The sequence below is a fragment of the Phoenix dactylifera genome, chromosome 4, assembly GCF_009389715.1.
Source record: "Phoenix dactylifera cultivar Barhee BC4 chromosome 4, palm_55x_up_171113_PBpolish2nd_filt_p, whole genome shotgun sequence".
In the NCBI taxonomy this organism is placed as follows: domain Eukaryota; kingdom Viridiplantae; phylum Streptophyta; class Magnoliopsida; order Arecales; family Arecaceae; genus Phoenix; species Phoenix dactylifera.
This window is the reverse complement of record NC_052395.1, coordinates 16,605,406-16,630,605: the sequence shown is the minus strand read 5'-3', so window position 1 is coordinate 16,630,605 and position 25,200 is coordinate 16,605,406. Positions and strand designations below refer to the sequence as shown.

The 25,200-nt window shown below is 46.9% G+C and overlaps 1 protein-coding gene across 4 annotated transcripts; it reads right to left on the bottom strand.

Annotated features, from left to right (window-relative positions):
* Positions 1-551: 551 nt before the first annotated feature.
* Positions 552-13,464, bottom strand: LOC103723481. Of its 4 annotated transcripts, none has more exons than XM_039125682.1 (10): positions 13,321-13,464; positions 5,807-7,565; positions 4,218-5,695; positions 4,053-4,133; positions 2,713-2,865; positions 2,340-2,503; positions 2,115-2,262; positions 1,864-1,986; positions 1,597-1,684; positions 552-1,064 (listed from the first exon to the last, which is right to left on the bottom strand). In XM_039125682.1, the coding sequence occupies exons 2-10, from the start codon at positions 7,200-7,202 to the stop codon at positions 889-891; spliced, it is 3,807 nt and encodes a 1,268-aa protein (XP_038981610.1). In that variant the 5' UTR covers positions 7,203-7,565; positions 13,321-13,464; the 3' UTR covers positions 552-888. The 4 variants fall into 4 exon arrangements, with proteins under 4 accessions (XP_038981610.1, XP_038981608.1, XP_038981607.1 ...); XM_039125680.1 differs by having other exon boundaries at positions 4,218-7,370; positions 7,506-7,565; XM_039125679.1 differs by having other exon boundaries at positions 4,218-7,565.
* Between the last annotated feature and the right edge of the window lie 11,736 nt (positions 13,465-25,200).

Below are 25,200 nucleotides of genomic sequence, written 5' to 3'. Positions count from 1 at the left end.
GATAAAAATTTGGAGGGACCAAAGTTGGGTTGGTGGTGAGGTTCGTGAAAGCTCCCCTTAACTGATTTTTTCTGTACTCTTTGAATCAACTACTTTATATGTTGGAATAGATCTTTCATCCATTTGGTTGGCTGTGGAACTGCAACCACTTGACGGGTTGAAAGCTATGTGCCTGCTTGGAGGCTAGAAGGTGTATTTTTCTAGTAATCTACATGCCATGATGAATGCTCAAGAGCAAAAGAGTTGATCTGGTGATCAGCCATATGAAAACCTTATCCTGCCCAAGGAGGGATAAGGTTTTGCCCCGCGATGTCATGACCAATAAACCACAGCTCAAGAACACTGCAACAATCTGTCTCGGCCTGAGTGCAGACTTAGCATGGTCAAGTTACTATTAAAACAGATTCGTTTGTCATTCAGGTAACATCAGATTCCGATCATTATATTGGTTTCCCGATTAACAGCGTTTATCAGATCCAGCTGATCAGTTTGGATTCTGGTCAGGAACAGATCCATTCACAAAGCAAGTTCATGCAGAAAGGCAGAAATCATAACACAATACTTGATGGTTTATCCAGTAATAAGAAAGCCACTCAACTCTCGTTACAAGAGTTTCTCTATTCCTTTTTTTATAAAATATGGATACATTTTAATATCATGAACTGGTAAAAACACACAGCTCACACGCGCCCCCAAACAGAAAAAAAAAAGACAAAGAAGAGCCTTAATACACACAAATTCAAAATAATAATGGCACAGATCATGGGATCTAATCCATCTCTCTCCACAAAACATATCTTACAGTATTTATGAGATTATATAGTCTTAGAAGTCGAAGATGACAGCGACAACAACACGAGCGCCATATACTGATGTACTGGTTTATCATCATTTTGCTGGTTTTGTTTGACTGGCCACAGACATGGCACGCAACCGACCGGCAATTTGGGTGAAGGCCGGTCGTTGAACTGGATCAGGGGCCCAGCACTGCTCCATTAGCCTTCTCCATTCTGGGTCGCAGTTGGCTGGCACAGGCGGCCTCAGTGTATTGTTCACAATTCCTCCTGCATTGGGTTCAGAAATCAAAGTAAACATAGCTGCAAACAGATATAGTTTCCCTAACACAAGTTTTTTGGCATAAATAAGGGATAGCTCTACACCTCAAAAAAAAAAAAAAAGGGATAGCTCGAAGCAGGCATTCAAGAAACATCCCAGTAAGAGATATAGCAGGTGCCTGCCAGAGAGATCTAACAGGCAAATGGTTTTCCTAGGAAAGGCATGCAGGGAAACCAGATGGTGTAATAGAAGAAATAAAATAGCTAGGCTACTTCAAACTCTTGAATGAAGTCACCCATGCTAACGCACAACATACAGAAACAACAGCAAAGACTACTAGAGTCCAGGCTACCAACTCAGTTTATGGTTTTTTCTGCATCTGGAGCCTATAATCATCACCTACTGATGTTAGGATCCTGGAGAATGATTAATAAAAGCAACGTGCCACCTGAGATAAGTGAGGTTTCTATTGGGAGGCACACCTTTTAAAGTTACCAATTAAAAAAAAAAAACAAAATAAACGAACCCATTCAAGCATACCTATGATTGCCCCATAATGCATGTTGGCATAAGGCTCCTCCCCTGTAAGAATTTCCCACATGACGATGCCAAAGGAGAACACATCAACCTGCATTTATCAATATGGTATGGCGCTTGATATTAGTGAGTATAGAAACCTAGGTATCACAATATCTTTTAATTTCAAAAACCAATCAATGCACTTTGAAAACGACAGACCCAAGACTTGATTGTCCAGCAAAAAGCAAAAATAAATAAAGACAAAACGCATATAAATCAAAAGTTTACCTTCTCAGACACCTTATTGCTGCCTCCATTTAGTAATTCCGGAGCCATCCATGGTAGTGTTCCTCTCACACCTCCAGAAACCAAGGTATTTCGTTTAATTTTTGATAAGCCAAAATCACCTACCTAGATGAGGTTCATTATGAAAAAGTTTAGTTTATTTGGAAATGCTGCTTGAGTGAAAAACCTTAATGCAGTGCATATTTTAGCACAAACTAAATCACTAATTATGAAAATTGAAAACAGCAACTTACCTTGCAGATGGGGCGTGATTGGTCTTTGAGGTTGACAAGCAAGTTGTCACATTTCAAATCAAAATGTACAATATTTTTCGAATGCAAATATTCCATCCCAAAAGCTGCATCCATTGCGATTGTAAGCCGTTTCCGACGGTCAAGATATCTGTTAGTTCCATTTATTAGAAAGTGCCAGTTCAATTATAGCAAAAGAATAGCATAGGAGGGTGTACTAAAGAATACTTGTCTTTCCGCAGCAGAACATGCCTAAGAGAACCATTAACCATGAATTCTGTAACAGTTGCTAAGGTACCTCCTGGTCCATCTTGCACAACCCCGTAAAAAGCCAACACATTTGGATGGTGAAGCTTTGAAAGAATTTCAGCTTCCCGCCAAAACTCCTGGGTCTGAGAATGGTGTTGTTCATCATTCATAATATATCAAAAAAACAATATTGCTCAACTCAATACTTCCAGTCAGATAGTTAATTGGTTGAGCAAATGTTTGTCTACAAAAGGATTTGGACTATATGGTCACTCTTGCTGAGAATAAACATCCAGGTTAGGAATAGGAGAATGAAATAATTTAATTAGTCTAATATGATTAGAGAGCTCACCAGTCTCTCTTGCTCGGATGAGCGACCTGTAAAGTAGCTCTTCTTTATCCGCTTTATGGCCACATCAGTGCCCCTCCATTTTCCATGATACACAGTTCCAAATGTACCAGAACCTAGTTCTCTCAGTTCTTCAAGATCCTCATTCTTTATGATCTGCCAATGCCTCTTTTTAAGAATACTCACCAAGTTCATAATACATGTAAAATAAGATCCAAGAACATTATTAATAATAACAAGGTGACTAGCAGGGTTTGTTCAATTAATTTTATATTAGTGCCTTTTATCCTGTTTCTGAATATTGCGTGCATATAAAGATCGGATGTATTTTTACAAAAAAAAAAGAGAAGAGATTGGATGCAATCTAGTTTACAGTCTTCCCGCAACCAACTCCCTTTGTATAAGCACAATCATATGTACATACATATACATATACAGAATCATATGCTATACTTTTACATCACCTATGTTGTTGCTTCCAAGTTAAATTACCCTTCTGTCAGTCACTTGCCTCTCGAAACAATTTGTTTCGGAGAAATCAAGTTCTAATGTTTTTCCTTTTCAGGTTCGTAATACTGATGCATACCCTATACTGAGCCGTATCATACCATATCGATACTCGGTATGGGGGCATAAAGAATGCAGGTACACCGAACCGATCCTCATATGGGTGTATTGACACTGTACTAATAAGGTACTGGTACTGGATCCGGTACCGAGATTGCAAATATTGTTTATATTATTATGCTTTTATGCTATCTGATTCTGCTTATTCTGGGTTTAGTTAGTACAAATCCACATGCCACATGCAGCTCTCTTACCCTCTCTAAATGAAGATCTTTCTAACCTGCTAACTATGAAAGTTTCAACTTCTGAGAGCATATGTTTGATGACAGTGTAGAACCTGTTAACTAACAATGGTCATAGCACCACACGGATAGCTAGGACAGGGCATCATACAGTGCGGAAGAGGCTCAATGATAACAAAAGTGGATGACATTTGCTTGAGGACTATCAAAATTGAACACCATTGTCAGAGAGGCCAAATATTAATATAAAAGGGAAAATATGCGACAAGATGACAATTTCTGTTAACAAAGACCACATTTAGACCAGCTAAATTTAACTGCCTACCCATTTTTTCATTAGCTAAGATCTAACGCTCATACAAGATAAAATCATAAAGTATGAGTGTGGAACAACTGCCTCCTTCAAGATAGGGCACAATATCTTTTTCCTCAAAAATACCTAATCTAATGCTTTGAACACTAAATAACAGACTTGTCGGCAACATCAATATGCTCTACTTTACATAAATTAACAGATATGTCCAACGATCAAACCTGCAAATTGCTGAGATCAAAATCGCCCATAGAAGCATCTATAACTGGCCCAGCAACTTCCTCAACCACAAATTTCAATTCCTGAAAACAAAAAAAGGAAATCTTATTTATTATCAATTTAGTTAAAACATACCCACTAATCGGGCTGCAAAGAAAAAACTATACCTCATACTCTGAAGCATTTGCTCTTAAGTTCTCTCCCAACTTTGAGAAAGGATTCTCAACTTGCAAACCTTCACCCTTATCCATTACATGGGGATGAGCAATCTGTGATGGTATAGAACTTGGGTTCAAGATGCCTGCATCCTGTATAATGGTGCTTGATGCTTCCTGTTGCATTGCCCCATCAAAATCAATTTGGGATTCCATGTAACTTAAATCAACTCCCTCATTTTCAAAAGGTGCAAATGGATATGGCCTAGAAACCCCCTCTTCAACCTTTGTAAGCAAAGATGCATAACTAAAGTGGTCTTGATCCATAAGAGAAACATCTTTACGTGCAAACTCATCAGGGGCCAGATTTCTGAAGAAAGACCACCGCTGAGGTTGATGGTTTTGCATGTTCAAGCTGAGGCCAGTATCATCTTTGCAGAGGGGAGCTAAATTAGGTGAATCCTCAGGAATCCTAGCCTTTGAAAAGATATCAGATAGTAGATCAGGAGGGAATCGATCATTGATATTGATAATACCTCTCTGCTCTGGTGGAGGAACAGAAGGTTCCTCCTGAGAAACAGCATGATTACTGCCCCCTGTCCAGTGGAAAGCCGAGGAGTAATCTGTAGCATCGGTCGAGTATGTATCAACAGCAGGACTTCCTTGCTGCTTAATGGCAGCTCCATCAACAGCACGTTCATTGAAATTGCTTTTGACCAAATTCTTTTCACCAATAGACGTGTTTTTTTCTACATGTCTGGCTTCATTGACAGTGATTTTATCATCAACTGAGGCCAGAGGTGCATGATTCAATTCAGATACCTGAATCTTCCTCACTGTTTTACGACTCAGTTCACAACTCATGACATCAGTTTGGTCAGATAATGCATGGACCTCAGGATCATGAAAAGCCCAACTGGTCAAGGGCTCATTACCAATAGGCGGACGGGGAAATTTTGCAATTTCTGATCCTTCAGGAGCTGAGATGGGTTTGCAATGACTCTTTTGAGACATTGCATCAGCCGGCTCTTCATATTTTTCGAACTGCATTAAATCATCCTCTAGTGGTGGTCTCGTCACTGAGGAAGACTTCTCAGTCTGAGAAACTAAATTTCCTTCATGCGAAGGATCAAGAGCTTCAGCAATAGATTCCTGAGCCACACTAGGATGTGAGTGAAGTATTAGAAATTGAGACCCAATTGAATCATCTGATTTTGATAAGCGATTATGGAACTCTGCCTGCTCTCTAGGGATCATCTCAGACTGATAAACTCGGAAAGGATGTGAAGGTGGATCATTGTCGCCTAGATCAGCCATATCAGCCTTGCAGTCAGAAAATCCAGATGTAAAAGCTCCGCCAGATGAGCAGTGCTCATCTTCATTGAACTCAGAACCCTGACCAGCACATGCAGCATCAGCTGATGATGAAACAGGTGCAGGCTCCAGGTGCTTCCCATTATGTTTTATAGGTGGCACAGATGTTAAATTCTCTGGTACAGAAGCAACATAGGGTACCTCAGCTTGCATAAAATTTGATGCTGAAACATCATGTTGTTGCATGGATGCAGTAAGTTCATTTTCCAGAGATCGGAGATGCTCACCTTCATTTTTTTTCTGAGACGAACTGTCTACTGCCAACTTTGATTCTTTAATTGATGCTTCTTGATCACGCGAACTTATGCCACTGCATAGCCCTTCTTTTGTGCCTTGATGGAGAGATGGAAGATTGTGAACTGCCATTGGACCAGAAGTTCCTCTGATGTGTGTGCACTGAGAGTTATATTCATAATCAGATGGCACAGACATAGGGATGGAAATCCTGCTATCTAAATTATGAAATCTGTCAGAAGGGTGGCTGGTGGTGTATGCATAATGGTTACCTTCCTCATAATGCACGTCACGGTCCCAATAAGAATGCAAATGGGTATCATAGTTACTAGAAAAACTTGGCTGCATCTGCATAGATAACGTAACAGAAGGCACCACAGGTGCAGTAGCAACTCTGGTTGCATTGGCTCTGTCAGCCTCAACATTAGAACTGAGTAACTGATCCAAGTCACTTCCTGATGTGCTTGCCAAGCCATGACCACTTGGAGCCTTTCCAGCTCCTACATCCATGCCATTGACAGCAAAAACATACTGAATTTCAGAATCCCCTTCCATACTGCCCACGCTAAAATGCGTGTCATCAAAATCAACAGACGAAAATAAAAACATCCTAGGTTTCTGCGATCTCTCACCGCCATCTAGGATACTGCACTCCTCCATCATATTTTGCAAATCCTCATCACAGGAAACTGACACCAAGGCATCAAGATCCTCCCCTGGCAGTTGATATTTAATAGTATGTGGTTGGTTGTATATTGCCATTGTCTTTTGCATGAGTTCTTGCCAGGAAATGTCCCTGCTTATTCGAATAATGTGTGTATCACCTCCTACATACCTGAGTTTTCCATCACTTGGTCGAGGCAAAATCTTACCACCAAAGCTGCAGAGGAACTTCATTTTTTTTGACGAGATATCAGAAGACTCTGAAGAAGTATACCCATGAGAAATTCCTCGACTACTCCCTTCACCTAATGAGACTCGCGGCATGGACCTTGATGATACATACTGACCCTTTTTTTCTGTTTCAGAGAAGCTTGTTTTCTCCATCTGTTTTAACTGTTGATTATCTCCAGTCACAAGCATTGAAACATCCGATCCACTTCCAGAACCTGAGTGTGGTGAGACACCCAACATTCCCCTCAAGTCCATGTAACCAAGAGCAACATTTTGATCTCCGGATGTATTTGGCACAGAGGGCTTCTTGGACATTGCCCGTTCTCGCATAAATTCAAGAGCAAACTCTTCACCGGTCTGAATTGAGTAATTTAGTACAGGCCTAACACCACTTGATACATTAAACTCTGGAGGCCTAGCATTGGTGTTAGCAGAGCCTGATGAACCCTGTGTAAATCTTTGGCTTGCAGGGCCAACTCCTTTTCCAGATTCCATTGGATCACAGTGCAACTGTTTGGATTTTTTTCAAATAGTCCACCAGCTCTTATTGGTTTATCTCCATTTTACTTATGTTTCAGAAGGGAAGAATCACCAGATCAAGACCATGAAAAATGATTTCTTATAATAACAGGTTATTCTGATATTGTTCAGCAACCCCAAAATCTGTTCATTGTGCAAGGACAATAAAACAGGAAATGAGATCCTGCAGGGTTGTGGTTTCAGTAGTTGTTGTCTAAATCTAACAAAAAGATCTCGTAAATGGAATAAAGCAAATGAGACAGGGCAAATAGTTGCTACACGGTATTGATGAAGCAAGAACAGAACCACACCACAAGCTTAGCAGATTTTAAGAGCACACTGCAAAAAGGAAAAAATATACAAACCTCCTATCAGGCAATATGCTTGTTAAAATTCAGAATAGATAAAGATCTAGTACATATCAGAAACGGTAAAGAGTAAACAGAACAGTCATTCCAGTTAGATGGTAAAAAGATAGACATTAAAAAGTCATGTACAGGTATTATAAATCTAACTTCAAGATATAATGCTATACAAAAAACTTTTCTGGAGTCCCGAGTCTTTATTCTGTTTTAAAACATGGAGGTCCATGAAGGAGTTAGACATCTCAACATTATTTCCACCGGCAAACACAAGACTTCTTCAGAGTAACAGTGGTGGTGGTGGCAGGAGGGAACGACAGCAACTCCATAATATAATCACATTGACAAGTCTTGTGATGTTTCAATGATACTGCTTATAGATCAACATTGTCACACACATGCTATCAATAATTTTCTAACCTGCTAGCCCAGGGATTCTGTTAACTTTATTTCGTTGTGGCTATATAAAGTATAAACAACATGTTGCCTTTTAGAACTTATTGCATAAATTAGCTTTCTAAAAGTTTTTCAAATATTCAAGCTGTTTCATTGGTTGTCTCCTGCTGAGCTTCAACTTATTGTTCCAATCATATAACATCTTCTTCCCACAACAGTACAAGTAACCGTATTTTTAAGAGTCTTTTAGGCACGTTGTGATTACTAATGGTCTGTACATAAAAACACATTTTGACAACTTTGTAACCCCATAGTTTATAGTTGGCTATGATTGGTCATATTGTACTATACCAATAAGAAAGATGTAAATAATTTACTTTGAAAACATTGCAATCCCATGGTTTATAGTAGGCTATGATTGGATATGTCCTACCATACCAAAAGTCAATTAAGAAAAATACAAATATAAATTATTTTGTAACCTCTTAACCCTATAGATTGTAGTAGGCTATGATTGACCATATACTACCATACCAAAAGTCAAAGAAGAAGGATATAAATCTAAGTTGACTAGATCTTATGACAGTACAAGAGAGAGCCTAAGCATCTCATTCATTAAATATCACTTGACTATGCAAGACCCAAGTATCACTTGGCAGTATACTTGGAAAAAATCTAGCCTTGCAAAGTAGATTGTTTAATAAAACCTTCTTTCAAATTTCAGACATGTGCTACACCTTTAGAACAGCAAGGCATAGTTCTGAAATACAGAAGGTGTGCATTCAATTTAAGATTGGAGTTCAATTAAAATGCAATATCGAATATGTGAGTTTCTCCAATAAGAAGTTCTTAAGCAAGCTGGAACATACTAACATTCAACTCGATCTTGACCCAGACTATATGGATGTGGTGATCTAGGCATTGTCAATTTAGACCATCTTTACTTTCTGTAGCAAAATTGATGCCCGTGATACTTGTATTTTCTTCCTATATCATTTATCAACCTTTCAAATGCCATTTCTGGCATTTACCTTTCTATAATTTGAAACATTCCAAATGCATCATTCATGCTCTTTAATAAATATATGCAGGCATTCTGACAGAGGTACTCTTGAAAGATGTTGCATTTCAAACTCAAGTTACACAATCCTTTAGGTTATACTTCACTCAGTAAGAATAAGAATTGCACACCATGCACCACACCCGGACATGGTTCCTAATTAGGTTGCCTTGCACGCATATCCCACATTTGTGCAATTCCAAATTCCATAATTCCTATTAGGTTATGATAGGAGATATTCAATCAAACCAAAACACAACAAGTGGTATAACCCATCAAATGGATACACCATAACTACATGAGATGTGATCCTAGTGGTCAAAAGGATATCTTGTTTATCTTTCATGCAATCAATCCATGTGATCTCCTTCCATTCCTGGATATGTGCCACACTTGTCTAACAATTAAGCCTACAGAAAGCAGACATGAGAAGTAATACTCCCTTCTCCTTCAGCTCTTTGGATACTAATGCATGTGCTGACAGATTTTTCACTAGCATGTTGGAGCCAAATATTACATTGTTGGAGTGAACATGACAACTAGCTTACAAGTCACACGGGAGATAAAGGTGACAAGATCTTTATGATTGCTATCACATCGACACATGGTAGTGACTTCATTTGCTCAGGACATTTTTGTCGAGTACCCAAAGCATTGTAAATGTATACTTTACAATACAAAGTTGCCACTATACCAAATGGTATTTCCACAAATTTGGCACTAGCATCAATCCTAATAACCCGAATTGGGAGTAGATGCATGAGTGGGTCCAGGAAACGGATTTTCTAAAAACACTTTCAGAAAGAGCTCAAGAAGCAAGGGTTCAAGTTTTAAAGAGTTTCTATCTTTTCTAAATGGTAATGTTACCCTAGGCAGAAGATTCTTACCATTAAGAAATAAATATCAAACTCCATTTCAGGTCAATGAGCAAGAAATCAATATTGAGAAACCTAATTTTCTATTGAAACCATATTTTCTGCAACTCCTCTTACAATACTGCATTCAGAGATAGAAATCTAATTAAGATAGACCTTTTTCAACTATCCATATTAGGTCCTGTTTGGGGGAGCTGTTAGCAGTAGAGCTTTTAAAAGTAGAGCTGTTGGAAGTAGAGCTGTCTGAAGTAGAACGTTTATAAAAAGTTGTTTACTGCTTGGTAACTATATTTCTAAAGTGTTGTGGCACTTTAACATGTGTCTGGTAAACAAACTGAGAAAGTACTTTTGTGTGACAAAATAACCATAAAGGACATTACCAGTATTATATAACAGAACATAATAAAATATAATATGTACTAATATATAAATATATGATATAGTATAATATTAATGTAATGTAATATAATATTATTATAATATAGTACTATAACATTATGTATTATAGAATAATAATTTAATATAATATTAAATTATTTAACATAACATATCAATGTATTATGATATAATGTAATATAATATTATATTTATAGTATAATACAATAATAAATATATAAAATATTATAATTATTAGTGTAAATTAATTTTTCATCCTTCTAATGACCATTTATCTCTCTAACAAATTTTCTAGCTAGGTAATAAAATTGGTTAAATAATTACTAATATTTTTATTTATTTACTTATTTATTTAGATCAGATTATTTGCCACTCACTCATTATTTTTCTTTTTATTTTATTTATTTATTTATTTATTTATTATTTTTATTTCATTGAAATATAGAGGGGTCGCCGGCCATGGGTGGTGGTCGGCATGGTGGCTGCCACCGTGGGCAGCCACGAGCTCCCAAAACAAAAAAAAAAAGAAAAAAAAAGAAGAGGAAGAAGGAACAGAGGCGGCGGCGTTGAGAGGAAGAAGAAGATAGAGAGGGAGAGGACGGGTGAGAGAGGAAGAGGCGGGATAAGGGTTTTGGGGGAAAAAGTGTGATTTAAATGGAGGTATTTTCGTCCAAATAACAGCTTTCCGACAAAGCTAAAAACAGCGTTTTCGGAAAGCTCCAAATTGGAGCTTCTTCCCAAAAGTTGTTTTCAGCTTTCCACAAAAGCTGAAACAGCTTTTCAAAAATTTTACCAAACACCATTTTTTATCTAAAAATACTTTTGGAGGGCCAGAAAGTGCTTTTTGGCCCTCCAAAAGCTCCCCCAAACAGGGCCTAAATATATATTTTTCATATTGTAAAATAAGTCAGGAGTACAAGTAAAAGACAACAGAAAATCATTCAAAATATTCCAAATTAAGTGCTTAGGGACAAAATGGAAGAGATTGACTTTCATACCTTCACAACCATGCATTAGGGAGTTCATGCAAGGGTTAAACAAAACCATCCTATAATTTGACAAAGTTCCACAAATATTCTTTTGAAGTCAATTTGAGTAATTCTTTAAAAAAGAAGAAATAAATTTGAGTAACGACACTAGTGTTGGACAAGCTCAACTCACTTCTGATGTTGGTTTTGCTATCTAACAAAGTAATTTTAGAGCAATTTGTGGTTTTCAATAAGCTCTATCAAGCTTGGCACGGTTTGATTCAACTAGAAAATAAAGTTCTCTATAGCCCTTCAGGATCAGCTTGCTTAGATGGGTTTTATCTGAAAATAAAGTCTTCAGCTTAAACGATGACATTGAAAAGGAAAGGAGAATTGTTTAAGCTAAGTAAAATAACAAATGGAAGACATGTAGTGCATGTTTGGATGTTGAAAATTCCAAGTGATAAAGGTTGATGAGAGAGAAGAGAGTTTCCACTCCAAGAGAGAAAGAAAATGAGGTATTTTCTTGAAGTTTAAAGTCTTCAATTCCTTCTTTAGATGACGGAAAAACAAAATCAAAAGTGCCATGACTTATCCAACAAGTGTTCTAATTGAACTAACTTGCAAAAGCACATATATGGACTTTACTTGTCGCATTGTGGGGTGGTTTTGCCTAAACCTTGCATAATGAGTAGGGGGAACTTCCCTTAGCATTGGATATCCGTAAAGGTACAGTGATCCATCTCTTACATTCTATACCTTTAGTACATAGTTCGGGATGTTCTTAATGGTTTTATGTTGTTTTATATCCTTTTTCAGAATTAGAATAGCAGTCCAAAAAATTGTACTAATACAAACAATCTGATAAGATCTACCTTATTCTGATAGATGGATCTTAAAATAATGGTGATAGAGGATCTACAGGCCACCTTTGGTTGCAGGATAAAGTGGGGTTGTCTCAGAATAGAACCACCATTTTGAAGTTATTTATTCTTATCCTGTCAAACACCATAAATTTATCCTGAAATTGAGCGTCGATCTGAGGACAATTTTGAGATTTGCAAAAAGAACTTTCTGCCCATTTATTCGTCAAAATGGAAATAAAGATATTTTAAAAACGCCAGAATATAGTTATTCCTTCTAATGCCTCCATTTCAACCTAACTTATCCCTCATTTGCTGCTATTACGGGGTATTCTAAATCTGCAATCAAACAAGACAATAGAAAATTAGGCTTCTAAAAAATGACTACATGCTCATTAAGTTGGAGTGGAGTTTGGTACTAATGCCAGTCCCAAAATGTGCAAGTGCAATTTGGATAAGTGACAGGCTCTATTCTTAAAAAAAACAAAGCATTTTCAAACAGCTTGATAAGAAAAAAATATATATATAAAGAAAGCAGCTACTCCCAAATTGGTCCATTAGGGAGGTCCAATACCCTCTTGTTCTTCTAATTACTGGTCCAACCACTGGGTTAACCAGTTGAACCATAGACACATTAGAACAAATTAAAACAAAAATATAAATATTAGAAACGATATAACATTATATATATATATATATATATGCAGAAATTATTGATAATCAGTGATTCATCAAGCAGAATACCAAAGTACCAAATTATCATACATTAACTGAAAGACGAGCAGATTCAATGAACTGCAAACATTCTAAAATTTTAGATGTTTCAAAAGGAGAGCCATCTCAAACAATTGATCAAAATAGAGCTAATTTAGGATAAAATTAGTAGAACAAACATTCTGAAACAGAGCTGGTCCTTAATTAAAGAACTAAAGCTTAAACGTTCTTCTACTTTTTCCAAAAATTTTCTAAAATAAATAATAAAGCTGGTCAATGCCTCAACGGCTGGTGGGTGAGTGAACAAATGGTTGATGGACATGGGGTAAAGTATTACTTGGTCAGAGAGAGAGGACCAGTCGAACGGGAGAGGGAGGGAGATAGAGAGAAAGGCAAGATCGGAGTTGGGGATCGGGGGGAGAGAGAGAGAGAGAGAGAGAGAGGCAGCAAGAGAGATTACCACCGAAGCCGAGAGGAAGGGCTCGGCCGGCCGGTGTCCTACTCCATCGTCGTCGACGGCGTCGTCGCTCGCTAGAAGAGGAGGCACAGAAGACGAAGGAGACTGGAAAAGAGATCGGGAGGGATATTAGGGATTTCAGAGATCTTTTTCCCTCACATTTCTTTTATGATAAACGATTTACGATAATGACCTTGAAAGGGAATATAAAACGATTTTTGTGCGAGGTTAAAACTGTCCACTACGCCCTCTTTAGATGACCCTGTCCGGGAGGGAGCCCTTCGCGCAGGCATCACCTTTTTTTAGCGTAGAGAATGTGAGAAAGGAAGGAAGAATCGGAGACATCGCCGTGGAGGATATAAGAAATCGGCACTCTCTTACCTCTTTTTTTTTTTTTTTGGTGCAAACTTACCTCTTTTTTTTGCTTTACCTGACCACCTTTTGCAAGAGAACTTGTTTCATGGATAAAATCTTTCAGCATTCAAATAGGCTCTATTTCTTTAGAAATCAATTGGATCATAATTATTAAATCATACCAAACTCCTCCTGCCATATGGTAAGAGAATTGTTCGCGCATAATAGGAGCCCCATAATATTATCTTAGTTTATTTAAAAAACAGGTTGAGTAATTTTCATTGTCCATGTTTTAATCACTCATGTTCTTTTAGGAATCAGATGAAAGCAGGATTAGATCTTTTGAGTTTCTAATCTATTTCAGGTCAATTTCGATAACCGTGCTGCAACCAGATAAGGTTGTGGAAAACTAGATTTCTCAATACTGACTACGAGCTTATTGAGTCCGATTTGAGTGTGGTATTGATGCTAATGCCCAAACTTGTGAAAGTGTTGTTTAGGATATTCACTGATTTTATTATCACCTTTATAAACAGTATGTATTAGAAAGCATTTATTTATGTATTGGTTCACTAGAGAGGTTCAACAGTCTCAAGTACCAGTAACCACATTCAAGAAATATAAACGCCTGCAATTCTCATGCATGACCCCCAATCTCGTATCTGTATAGAGAACTAATAAAACTATCATATAAAGAAGGAATGATCATCCATGAACTTTAATCTTTCCTGGGTCATGGAAATCTTCTCAGCCAGGATCGAGTCTGTTACGGGGGAACTTAGCCACCATGCCCCACGTGACCGGCACGCGCGCCCAGGAAGACTACGGCAGTCCCTTGATCCAGCAATCCGACCCCGAGTCGGATATCTTCGGCTCCGCAGCCCGACCCCGAGTTGGCTGCCCCCTGATCCAGTCATCCGACCCCGAGTCGGCAATCTCCCGACAACGACAGGCTGTTCCCCTGAGGCACGCCGCGGCCCCCTGCTCCACGATCCCCTGTAACAGCCGTACAAAGCGGAGCCCCACTACGCCCTGTCATGGCCGTACCCAGCGCTGCCCCACGACGCCCTGTAACGGCCATGCCAGTGGCAACTCCATCGTGCCACACGATGACCAACCCCCCAGAAAGACCCCCCAGCCTGGTATATATGCGGCTGGGGGGGAGAAGGGGGGGTAAGCGAGAACTTCTAGAGCATTCTCTTACTTGCTACTATTATCTCTCCTTCTCCTCCAATCTCCTCTGACTTGATCGTCGGAGGGCCCCCACTACCCCAGTGGTGGTGCGAGGCTTGCTTGCAGGTTTTCCGGTGGAAGGTGGAGCGCAATCAACACCAACCAAGGCAACTCAAACGGAACCCCGTTCACACCGTTGTGCCAATCGTTCTCGGTTTGGACCACCAGCAACAGTTGGCGCTAGAAGGAGGGCACCGAATCTCAGAGCGATCGTAATGGCACGGCGAGGTGGTCGTGGAGCTTCCAATGCCTCCGGTCGCGGGGCCTCTCGCGCCTCTGGCCGGGAGGCCGCTGCGTCTCCAACACATTCTCAGCAACACTCCACCGCTCCACCTCCCATTCAGATGGTCGAAGCCGCTCAGTTCGACCAGTTAGCCCAGCAGGTTCGCACCCTCGCGGAGGCAGTGCAGAACCTGCAGGGTGTGATGTCTCGGGCGCCGCAGCGGGCCCAGAAGCCACTGCTCCCTGAGCGCTCACCTGTCCTCCTCAACCCGCGCTCCTTCCTCTCCCATGGGGAGGGGCGCCGGCGCGAGGAAGATTCTCGAGCACGGTCCATTCTGCCGGGACCTTCCCATCGGAGCTGCGCGGGGTACGAGAGGCGGGCCCGGGCGCGTTCCCAGACCCCCCAGTCCTCAAGGAACCCGCGCTCCAATCGGTCCCCCTCTCGGTGCTTCTTGTCTCCCACCCATCGGTCGCGCTCCCTGGACCGGCGGGTGGACGATCTCCACCGACAACTCCAGGTCCTGAAGGGCCACTCCAAAGATCCCTTCGCCGACTTAGAGATCTCCTCCCAGCCGGCGCTTGCCTCGAGGATCCTGCGGACCCCGAATCCGCCGGGGTTTAAAATGCCGGCGATCGAGCCCTATGACGGGGCGGCGGACCCGCGGGATCACGTCGAGAGTTTCAGGACCCTTATGCTCCTCCACGGAGCATCAGATCCTCTCCTCTGCAAGGCCTTCCCGGCGACCCTCCGTGGCCCGGCAAGGGCGTGGTTCGCCGGCTTGGAGTCTAACTCAATCCAGTCCTTCGACCAGTTTACTCGCCTCTTCATCACCCATTTCGCCGTCAGTAGCTGGCGGCGACTGGTCTCCGACTCCCTCTTTGATGTCCGGCAAAACGAGGGAGAAAGCTTGCGGGATTATCTTACCCGCTTCAACAAGGCTACGCTGGAAGTCCGGAACCTGAGCCAGGAGGTGGCTCTTTCAGCCCTGAAGCGTGGCTTCCGAAAGGGCAGACTCACCTTCTCCCTGGACAAACGCCTGCCGCGGAGCTTCCCGGAGCTGTTGTCCCGGGCGAACCAGTATGCGGACGCCGAGGAGGCGGCCGCCCACCGGAGCAAGGAGGCCGCCGAGATCCCTCCAAAGCTCGGGAAGAAAAGGCGAAAAGAGGCACGCCAGAGGAGGAACCCGACGCCTCAACGTCGGCGCAGAAGCCTGTCGCCGGCGAGGAACCACGGCGCCCTACGCCCTCGTTCTCCGCCCCGACGTTTCAACCGGTACACTCCTCTCCTGACTCCCCGGGCCCAGATCCTCATGGAAATCAAGGGACGGGAGGACCTCCCGGTCCCGAGACAGATGAAGAAGATTCCTGGGAGGAGGCCCTCTCGGGCGTACTGTGAGTACCACCGGGACCACGGCCACGACACCGAAGACTGCTTCCAGCTTCGGGACGAGATCGAGGCTCTCATCCACCGAGGGCGTCTCGGTCGATATGTGAGCGACCGACGTCCCCCCGCGGACCCGCGTCCGGCCGACCCGGCTCCTCTGGAGCCTCGGGAGCGGAACCGACCCGTTGCGGGCGTGATCCATACTATCACTGGGGGCTGCTCTCGGCCTGTGAGGAACGCAGGGGGCTCGGCGGACGCATCAGGGATGGTCGTCGTAAAGAGGCAAAAGGTCGGCAATGTAATCACCTTTTCTGATGAGGATGTAAAGGGGGTTCAGACTCCCCACGATGACGCCATGGTGATCTCCCTCACTATGGCAAACTATGATGTAAGGCGTGTTCTTGTTGATAGTGGAAGCTCAGCCGATATTTTATTTTACGAGGCCTTCCAAAAGATGAGCTTGTCCAGACAATTGTTGCACAAAACATCCACCCCCCTCATCGGATTCACTGGTGACGCTGTCCCGGCCGAAGGAGTCGTCGAGCTGCCTGTGACTGCGGGCGTTGCACCCGCAGAAGCCACGGTGCGACTCGGGTTCTTGGTCGTCCGTGTTCCCTCGGCCTACAACGCTATCCTCGGACGACCCGGACTGAACGCCCTTCGTGCGGTGGTCTCTACGTACCACTTGCTCATGTGGTTCCCAACGGCGGCTGGGATCGGAGAGGTCCGAGGTGACCAACCGACCGCACGGCAATGTTTCCTAGCGACTCTCAAAGGGAAGAAGCCCGTGGAAGCCCTAAGCGTCGAGTCCCTTGACGCCAGAGACGAGGTGGCCTTGCGGCAGGGGGAGCCAGCCGAGGGTGTGGTCGAAGTTCCCCTCGAGGAAGGCCGCCCGGACCGGACGGTCCGGGTCGGCGCCAATCTCGACTCGGGAGCTCGGGCCCGGTTGGTGGAATTCCTCCGAGCCAATGTCGATGTGTTTGCCTGGTCGGCGGCCGATGTACCTGGGATCGACCCGGAGGTCATTTCTCACGCCCTCAACGTCGACCCGACCCACCGACCGGTAAAACAGAAGAAGAGACACTGTGCCCCGGATCGGATCCGAGTGGTCGACCAGGAGGTAGACAAGCTCTTGGAGGCAGGATTCATAAGGGAGGTCAGCTACCCCGAATGGCTGGCAAATGTCGTACTTGTCCGGAAGGCGAGCGGAAAGTGGAGGATGTGCGTCGACTACACCGACTTGAACAAGGCATGCCCCAAGGATAGCTTTCCGCTTCCGCGGATAGACCAACTGGTCGACGCGACTTCCGGATATCAGCTGCTGTCTTTCATGGACGCCTTCTCCGGCTACAACCAGATAATGATGGCTCCACAGGACAAGGAGAAAACTGCCTTTATAACAGACCGGGGGCTGTACTGTTACAAGGTAATGCCCTTCGGTCTGAAGAATGCTGGCGCCACTTACCAGCGCCTCGTCAACAAAATCTTCAAAGAGCAAATCGGCCGGAACATGGAGGTGTACGTGGACGATATGCTGGTGAAGAGCCGCCATGCAGACCAGCACATCGCGGATCTGGAGGAGACTTTCGCCACCTTGCGGAAGTTTCGCATGAAGCTGAACCCAGCGAAGTGCGCCTTTGGCGCTTCGGCCGGGAGGTTCCTCGGTTTCATTGTCAACCAGCGGGGGATCGAAGCCAACCCGGACAAAATCAAGGCCATCCAAGATATGTCCCCTCCGACCAAAGTGAAGGAGGTTCAGGAGCTCGCTGGGAGGGTCGCCGCGCTCGGACGATTTGTGGCAAAATCGGCCGAACGCTGCCAACCTTTCTTCAAGGTGTTGAAACGCCCGAAAGACTTCCTCTGGACGGCCGAATGTCAAGCAGCATTCGACCAGCTCAAGGAATACTTGGCGTCTCCTCCCCTGCTGTCCAAGCCGCAAGAAGGGGAGATGCTTTACCTCTATCTGGCGGTCTCCCCAACCGCAGTCAGTGCGGTACTGGTTCGGGAAGAGGCAAAGCTCCAGAAGCCTGTGTACTACATCAGCCGGGTCCTACGGGATGCCGAGACGCGGTATACGAAGGCTGAAAAGATCGCCTTCGCGCTGCTGACCGCGACCAGGAGGCTTCGCCCCTATTTTCAGGCCCATTCTGTCACCTTCTTGACCGATCAACCGCTGCGGCAGATCCTCAGCAATCCTGAGAATGCGGGACGGCTGGTGAAGTGGGCAGTAGAACTTGGTGAGTTCGACATCCGCTACCAGCCCCGACCCGCCATCAAGGCCCAGGCGCTCGCGGATTTCCTCGCTGAGTGCACGGTGCAGGAGGCGAAACCTAGGTCGCCGGAAACACCCAGCCTCGACCTTCCGATTTGGACGCTTCACATCGATGGGTCGTCGAACCCCAAAGGTGGAGGGGCCGGGCTGGTCCTTACCAGTCCTGATGGAGTAATAGCCGAGTATGCCTTGAGGTTCGGATTTCCAGTGACCAACAACGAGGCGGAGTACGAGGCCCTAGTCACGGGACTCAAACTCACCAAGGAGCTCGGCATCCGGCGCCTGAAGGTCTTCACCGACTCCCAGCTGGTGGTCGGGCAGGTCCGTGGGGAGTTCGAGGCCCGGAACCCGACCATGCAGAATTACGTCCGGAAGGTGCAAGCACTCATTCCCGACCTCGGCAGTGTCGACATCCAGCAGGTCCCAAGAAGTGAAAATGCCAGGGCCGACAGGTTGTCCCGCTTAGTGGGCGCAGACGCGCACAACTTGTCGAGGGCGATCTACCTAGAGACCCTGGATGCCCCGAGCATCGGCGAGGCTGGAGCGGTGATGGCGATTGATCCGGAGCCGTCTTGGATGGACCCGCTTGTCGCCTACCTCGCCGAAGGGATCCTCCCTGAAGACGAAGATCAAGCTCGGCGACTTGTTATGAAGTCCGCCCACTACGTACTCTATGAAGGGAGGCTGTATCGGACCTCGTTCACCGCCCCCCTCTTAAAGTGCCTCCGCCCCTCGGAAGCGGCCTACGTCCTCGGCGAAGTCCACGAAGGCGTTTGCGGATCACACTTAGGGGCTAGGTCCTTGGCGCACAAGATCATGAGGCAAGGCTATTATTGGCCTACCTTGTTGGAGGACTCAAAGGATCATGTACGGAAATGCGACGCCTGCCAGCGCCACGCCAATGTCCAGAGAGTCCCTTCTGTCCCCTTGGCACCAATCACTGCACCCTGGCCCTTCGCCCAGTGGGGAATGGATATCCTCGGACCATTTCCCGTCGCTTCAGCTCAGCGGAAATTTTTGATTGTTGCAATCGACTACTTCACCAAGTGGGTGGAGGCAGAGCCGCTGGCCACTATCACGGAGGCGCAAGTCCGGAAGTTCGTGAAGAAGAACATCATTGTCCGATTTGGGGTACCTCGGGTCCTCATCTCGGATAATGGTCGACAGTTCGACAACAAGCATTTTCGTGACTTCTGCGAGGAGTTCGGGATCGAGCATCGGTTCACATCTGTGTCGCATCCCCAAACCAACGGCGAGGCCGAGGTCACAAATCGGACAATCCTCCAAGGAATCAAAGCGCGAATCGGTCGGACGGGGCAAGCTTGGGTCGAAGAACTCGAGAATGTCCTTTGGGCGTATCGGACCACGCATCGGACCCCTACCGGGGAGACGCCTTTCAGCCTAACCTATGGCACGGAAGCCGTTGTCCCCGTGGAGCTCGGACTCCCCTCACCTCGGGTGGCCGCGCACCGACCCGAGGCTAATTCGGAGCAACTCCGAGGGAACCTGGATCTCTTGGAAGAAGCGAGGAAAATGGCGCAGGTTCGGATGGCGATGTATCAGCGGAGGGTGGCCCGATATTACAACTCCAAGGTCCGACCGAAGCTTTTCAGAATCGGAGATCTGGTGCTAAGGCGAGCTAAAGCATCTCAACCTGCGGAAGGTGGGAAGCTAGCACCAAATTGGGAGGGCCCGTATAGGGTTCGCTGGGTAAACCGACCTGGCTCCTACCAGTTGGAGGCCCTAGATGGTCGAGAAATCCCAAGGAGCTGGAATTCCGCTAACCTACGGATGTATTACCAGTAGAACGACAATGCCAGAAAGACAGTTCAAAAATGTATAACACTTTTCATTTCAATAATTTCTGGTTACAATGGCGTGCTCGTGTGATTACAAGGAATTCCCAGAGGGGAATTAGGGTGTAAAGAAAGTAAAGAAGAGGTGGAGACTCCGAGGAGCTGAAGATCTGGGATCCCGAAACCTCCGTCCGAAGTGGCTGCAATCCCACCGGAAGTGGGTGCTTCCAACCGGAGGCGCCATCGACGTCTCACGAAAAAGACGAAGAGCCAGCGCGGATGAAGAAGAAGTGGACGAAGGAGAAGTCCACACTGCTCCTACCCAGAGGCGCCATCCACGCCTCACGAAAAAGACGAGGAGCCGCCGCAGAAGAAGCTCCCGCTGCCTCCAGGGGAACGCCACCTCCAAGGGATATTCCGGTCCTCCCCAGTGTTAGGGGAGAGAAGGAATACAAGGGAGAAGAGCATATGGAGGCGCGGTCCCGGATCAAGCGTCTGGCGCGGAGCTCAATCGGGAGGCTGAACTTCAAGGAGGGAAGATGTGATCCCGGATGAAACGCCTAGAGCGGAGTTCCGTCGGGGAGAACCTCCTTGTTGATCCCAGATGAAACGGCTAGTTGGCGGAAGTCGCGAAGGGCGCGCCTCCCGTTCCTTCGGTAGGGGTCTCTCAACCATGCGCCGGAGAGGAGGCCCACGATCCATGGCAACCTGAACAGCTCCGGCTTGGCAGGCTCCATCGCACCTGCACCAATATTTATAGCCAAACTGCGGCCCCCCGGTCGTTCCGATGCGGGTGGCTCCAATAAATGCGGGCGCATTGAATCCGGAGCCGATCCGGATCTCGAGGCGTATCTTCCCGCGATTTCCTAAGCGTTATTCTCCTTAATCGCATTCTTTGTGCAGGACACTCCGGGTGGCCTGTACCCCTAGGTCCACATATCTCCGCTCGCGCCCAGGCCGCATCCGCCTCGAAGAACGCGCGTATCGCGGCCGCTTAACTGACACTCCTCGCAAGCAGCAACTGGCGATCCGATTTTCCAGGTAACCCCTCAATTAGCATTTAATGCCCATCTGGTGTTCCCCAGGCGACGCTTGGAGAGGAGGAGAAACACGATCGCAGCTGGCCACGGAGAAATTCCGTCGGGCGGCAAGCGACAGGCGCACGACCAACGAGCGGAATTTTCCGAGGCTCGGCCCTCGGATGCCAGGCTAACCCGATGATCATCCCGGGAGCAGACTAGCCTGAAGCCCCGACCGGTCGCCTCGGCTTGCGCCAGCCTTGGCCGACCAACGAGCGGAATTTCCCGAGGCTCGGCCCTCGGATGCCAGGCTAACCCGATGATCATCCCGGGAGCAGACTAGCCTGAAGCCCCGACCGGTCGCCTCGGCTTGCGCCAGCCTTGGCCGACCAACGAGCGGAATTTCCTGAGGCCTGACAACCCTCAGATGCCAGGCTAACCCGATGATCATCCCGGGAGCAGACTAGCCTGAAGCCCCGACCGGTCGCCTCGGCTTGCGCCAGCCTTGGCCGACCAACGAGCGGAATTTTCCGAGGCTCGGCCCTCGGATGCCAGGCTAACCCGATGATCATCCCGGGAGCAGACTAGCCTGAAGCCCCAACCGGTCGCCTCGGCTTGCGCCAGCCTTGGCCGACCAACGAGCGGAATTTCCCGAGGCTCGGCCCTCGGATGCCAGGCTAACCCGATGATCATCCCGGGAGCAGACTAGCCTGAAGCCCCGACCGGTCGCCTCGGCTTGCGCCAGCCTTGGCCGACCAACGAGCGGAATTTCCTGAGGCCTGACAACCCTCAGATGCCAGGCTAACCCGATGATCATCCCGGGAGCAGACTAGCCTGAAGCCCCGATCGGTCGCCTCGGCTTGCGCCAGCCTTGGCCGACCAACGAGCGGAATTTCTCGAGGCTCGGCCCTCGGATGCCAGGCTAACCCGATGATCATCCCGGGAGTAGACTAGCCTGAAGCCCCGACCGGTCGCCTCGGCTTGCGCCAGCCTTGGCCGACCAACGAGCGGAATTTTCCGAGGCTCGGCCCTCGGATGCCAGGCTAACCCGATGATCATCCCGGGAGCAGACTAGCCTGAAGCCCCGACCGGTCGCCTCGGCTTGCGCCAGCCTTGGCCGACCGACGAGCGGAATTTCCTGAGGCCTGACAACCCTCAGATGCCAGGCTAACCCGATGATCATCCCGGGAGCAGACTAGCCTGAAGCCCCGACCGGTCGCCTCGGCTTGCGCCAGCCTTGGCCGACCAACGAGCGGAATTTCCTGAGGCCTAACCCTCGGATGCCTGGCTTAGCGCCGGAAGAAGTTCCTGAGGCCTAACCCTCGGATGCCTGGCCTAGCGCCGGAAGAAGTTCCTGAGGCCTAACCCTCGGATGCCTGGCTTAGCGCCGGAAGAAGTTCCTGAGGCCTAACCCTCGGATGCCTGGCTTAGCGTCGGAAGAAGTTCCTGAGGCCTAACCCTCGGATGCCTGGCTTAGCGCCGGAAGAATTCCCTGAGGCCTAACCCTCGGATGCCTGGCCTAGCGCCAGAAGAATTTCCTGAGGCCTAACCCTCGGATGCCTGGCTTAGCGCCGGAAGAAGTTCCTGAGGCCTAACCCTCGGATGCCTGGCTTAGCGCCGGAAGAAGTTCCTGAGGCCTAACCCTCGGATGCCTGGCCTAGCGCCGGAAGAAGTTCCTGAGGCCTAACCCTCGGATGCCTGGCTTAGCGCCGGAAGAATTCCCTGAGGCCTAACCCTCGGATGCCTGGCCTAGCGCCGGAAGAATTTCCTGAGGCCTAACCCTCGGATGCCTGGCTTAGCGCCGGAAGAAGTTCCTGAGGCCTAACCCTCGGATGCCTGGCTTAGCACCGGAAGAATTTCCTGAGGCCTAACCCTCGGATGCCTGGCTTAGCGCCGGAAGAATTCCCTGAGGCCTAACCCTCGGATGCCTGACCTAGCGCCGGAAGAAGTTCCTGAGGCCTAACCCTCGGATGCCTGGCCTAGCGCCCGAAGAATTTCCTGAGGCCTAACCCTCGGATGCCTGGCTTAGCGCCGGAAGAAGTTCCTGAGGCCTAACCCTCGGATGCCTGGCTTAGCGCCGGAAGAATTCCCTGAGGCCTAACCCCCAGATACCTGGCCTAGCGCCAGAAGAATTTCAAGAGTCGGGAGTCAGCGAGACGCTACCAAGAGTTAAAGAGAAGGAAGAACGGCTCCGAGAGCGTCAAAGGAGGAGCGAGCAAACAGTCCGACGGCAACGACAGCAGCGCGAGGGAGAAACTTGAAGATGCCTGCGAAGAGAAAAGCGGACGGGGGAGGGCCCCCGATTAAATAGGCGGAAAGGCGGGTGACGCCTCGGTGACGTCAGAGGACGCCTGGCTGCCGAAGGATCGCTCGCGCCCCAAAGGCGAATCGATGCCATTAAGGAAGGATGTCCGCCGAAATCCGCAGACTGCCAGATCAGCGACAACCGCTATACGCCATAAAGGAGGCGGGGAGCTCGAAGTGCGCGCGCCTTTTCGAGGGATGGCGGCAATCTCGAAGCATCACTCCCTTCACCCGTTCCCCTCCTGGTTCCAGGCTCGGAAGTGGGGGGCTACTGTTACAGGGGAATTTAGCCACCATGCCCCACGTGACCGGCACGCGCGCCCAGGAAGACTACGGCAGTCCCTTGATCCAGCAATCCGACCCCGAGTCGGATATCTTCGGCTCCGCAGCCCGACCCCGAGTCGGCTGCCCCCTGATCCAGTCATCCGACCCCGAGTCGGCAATCTCCCGACAACGACAGGCTGTTCTCCTGAGGCACGCCGCGGCCCCCTGCTCCACGATCCCCTGTAACAGCCGTACAAAGCGGAGCCCCACTACGCCCTGTCATGGCCGTACCCAGCGCTGCCCCACGACGCCCTGTAACGGCCATGCCAGTGGCAACTCCATCGTGCCACACGATGACCAACCCTCCAGAAAGACCCCCCAGCCTGGTATATATGCGGCTGGGGGGGGAGAAGGGGGGGTAAGCGAGAACTTCTAGAGCATTCTCTTACTTGCTACTATTATCTCTCCTTCTCCTCCAATCTCCTCTGACTTGATCGTCGGAGGGCCCCCACTACCCCAGTGGTGGTGCGAGGCTTGCTTGCAGGTTTCCCGGTGGAAGGTGGAGCGCAATCAACACCAACCAAGGCAACTCAAACGGAACCCCGTTCACACCGCTGTGCCAATCGTTCTCGGTTTGGACCACCAGCAACAGAGTCTATTGGGCTATTTGATGCTCCTCCAACCGTCTCAATGTTAAAATATAATAGGCCTATTAACATCTTATGCATCTTGGAATAGATTATAATACTGGTAAAGACAAATCTGCATAATGTTTCATTCCAATACCAATTTAGGCTGAATTGGTCACATATATTTGCCCTGAAATTAAGTAATTCAGGAAAATAAACTTAATCCTTTTGATATGAACTTGTTCGAGAGGGACAAAATGTTTTCGCAATGCATATACTGTTTTAGTTTGGATTACATCTATTTAGTAACAAAATAAACTAAGGTCAACATAGTGATGAGCTATTAATTCATGAAACAACTACTTATCGAGCCTTTATGGTGTATATCCAATCATCACGCATTATT

Bases quoted from the DNA above. Each gene is read 5' to 3' on its own strand.
- LOC103723481 (XM_039125679.1), bottom strand. From the start codon at position 7,202: ATGGAATCTGGAAAAGGAGTTGGCCCTGCAAGCCAAAGATTTACACAG. The intron at 1,987-2,114 runs GTAAGTTGCTGT...AACCTCATCTAG, and splicing joins AATCACGCCCCATCTGCAAG to GTAGGTGATTTTGGCTTATC. The intron at 1,685-1,863 runs GTAAACTTTTGA...TGATAAATGCAG, and splicing joins GCAATAAGGTGTCTGAGAAG to GTTGATGTGTTCTCCTTTGG.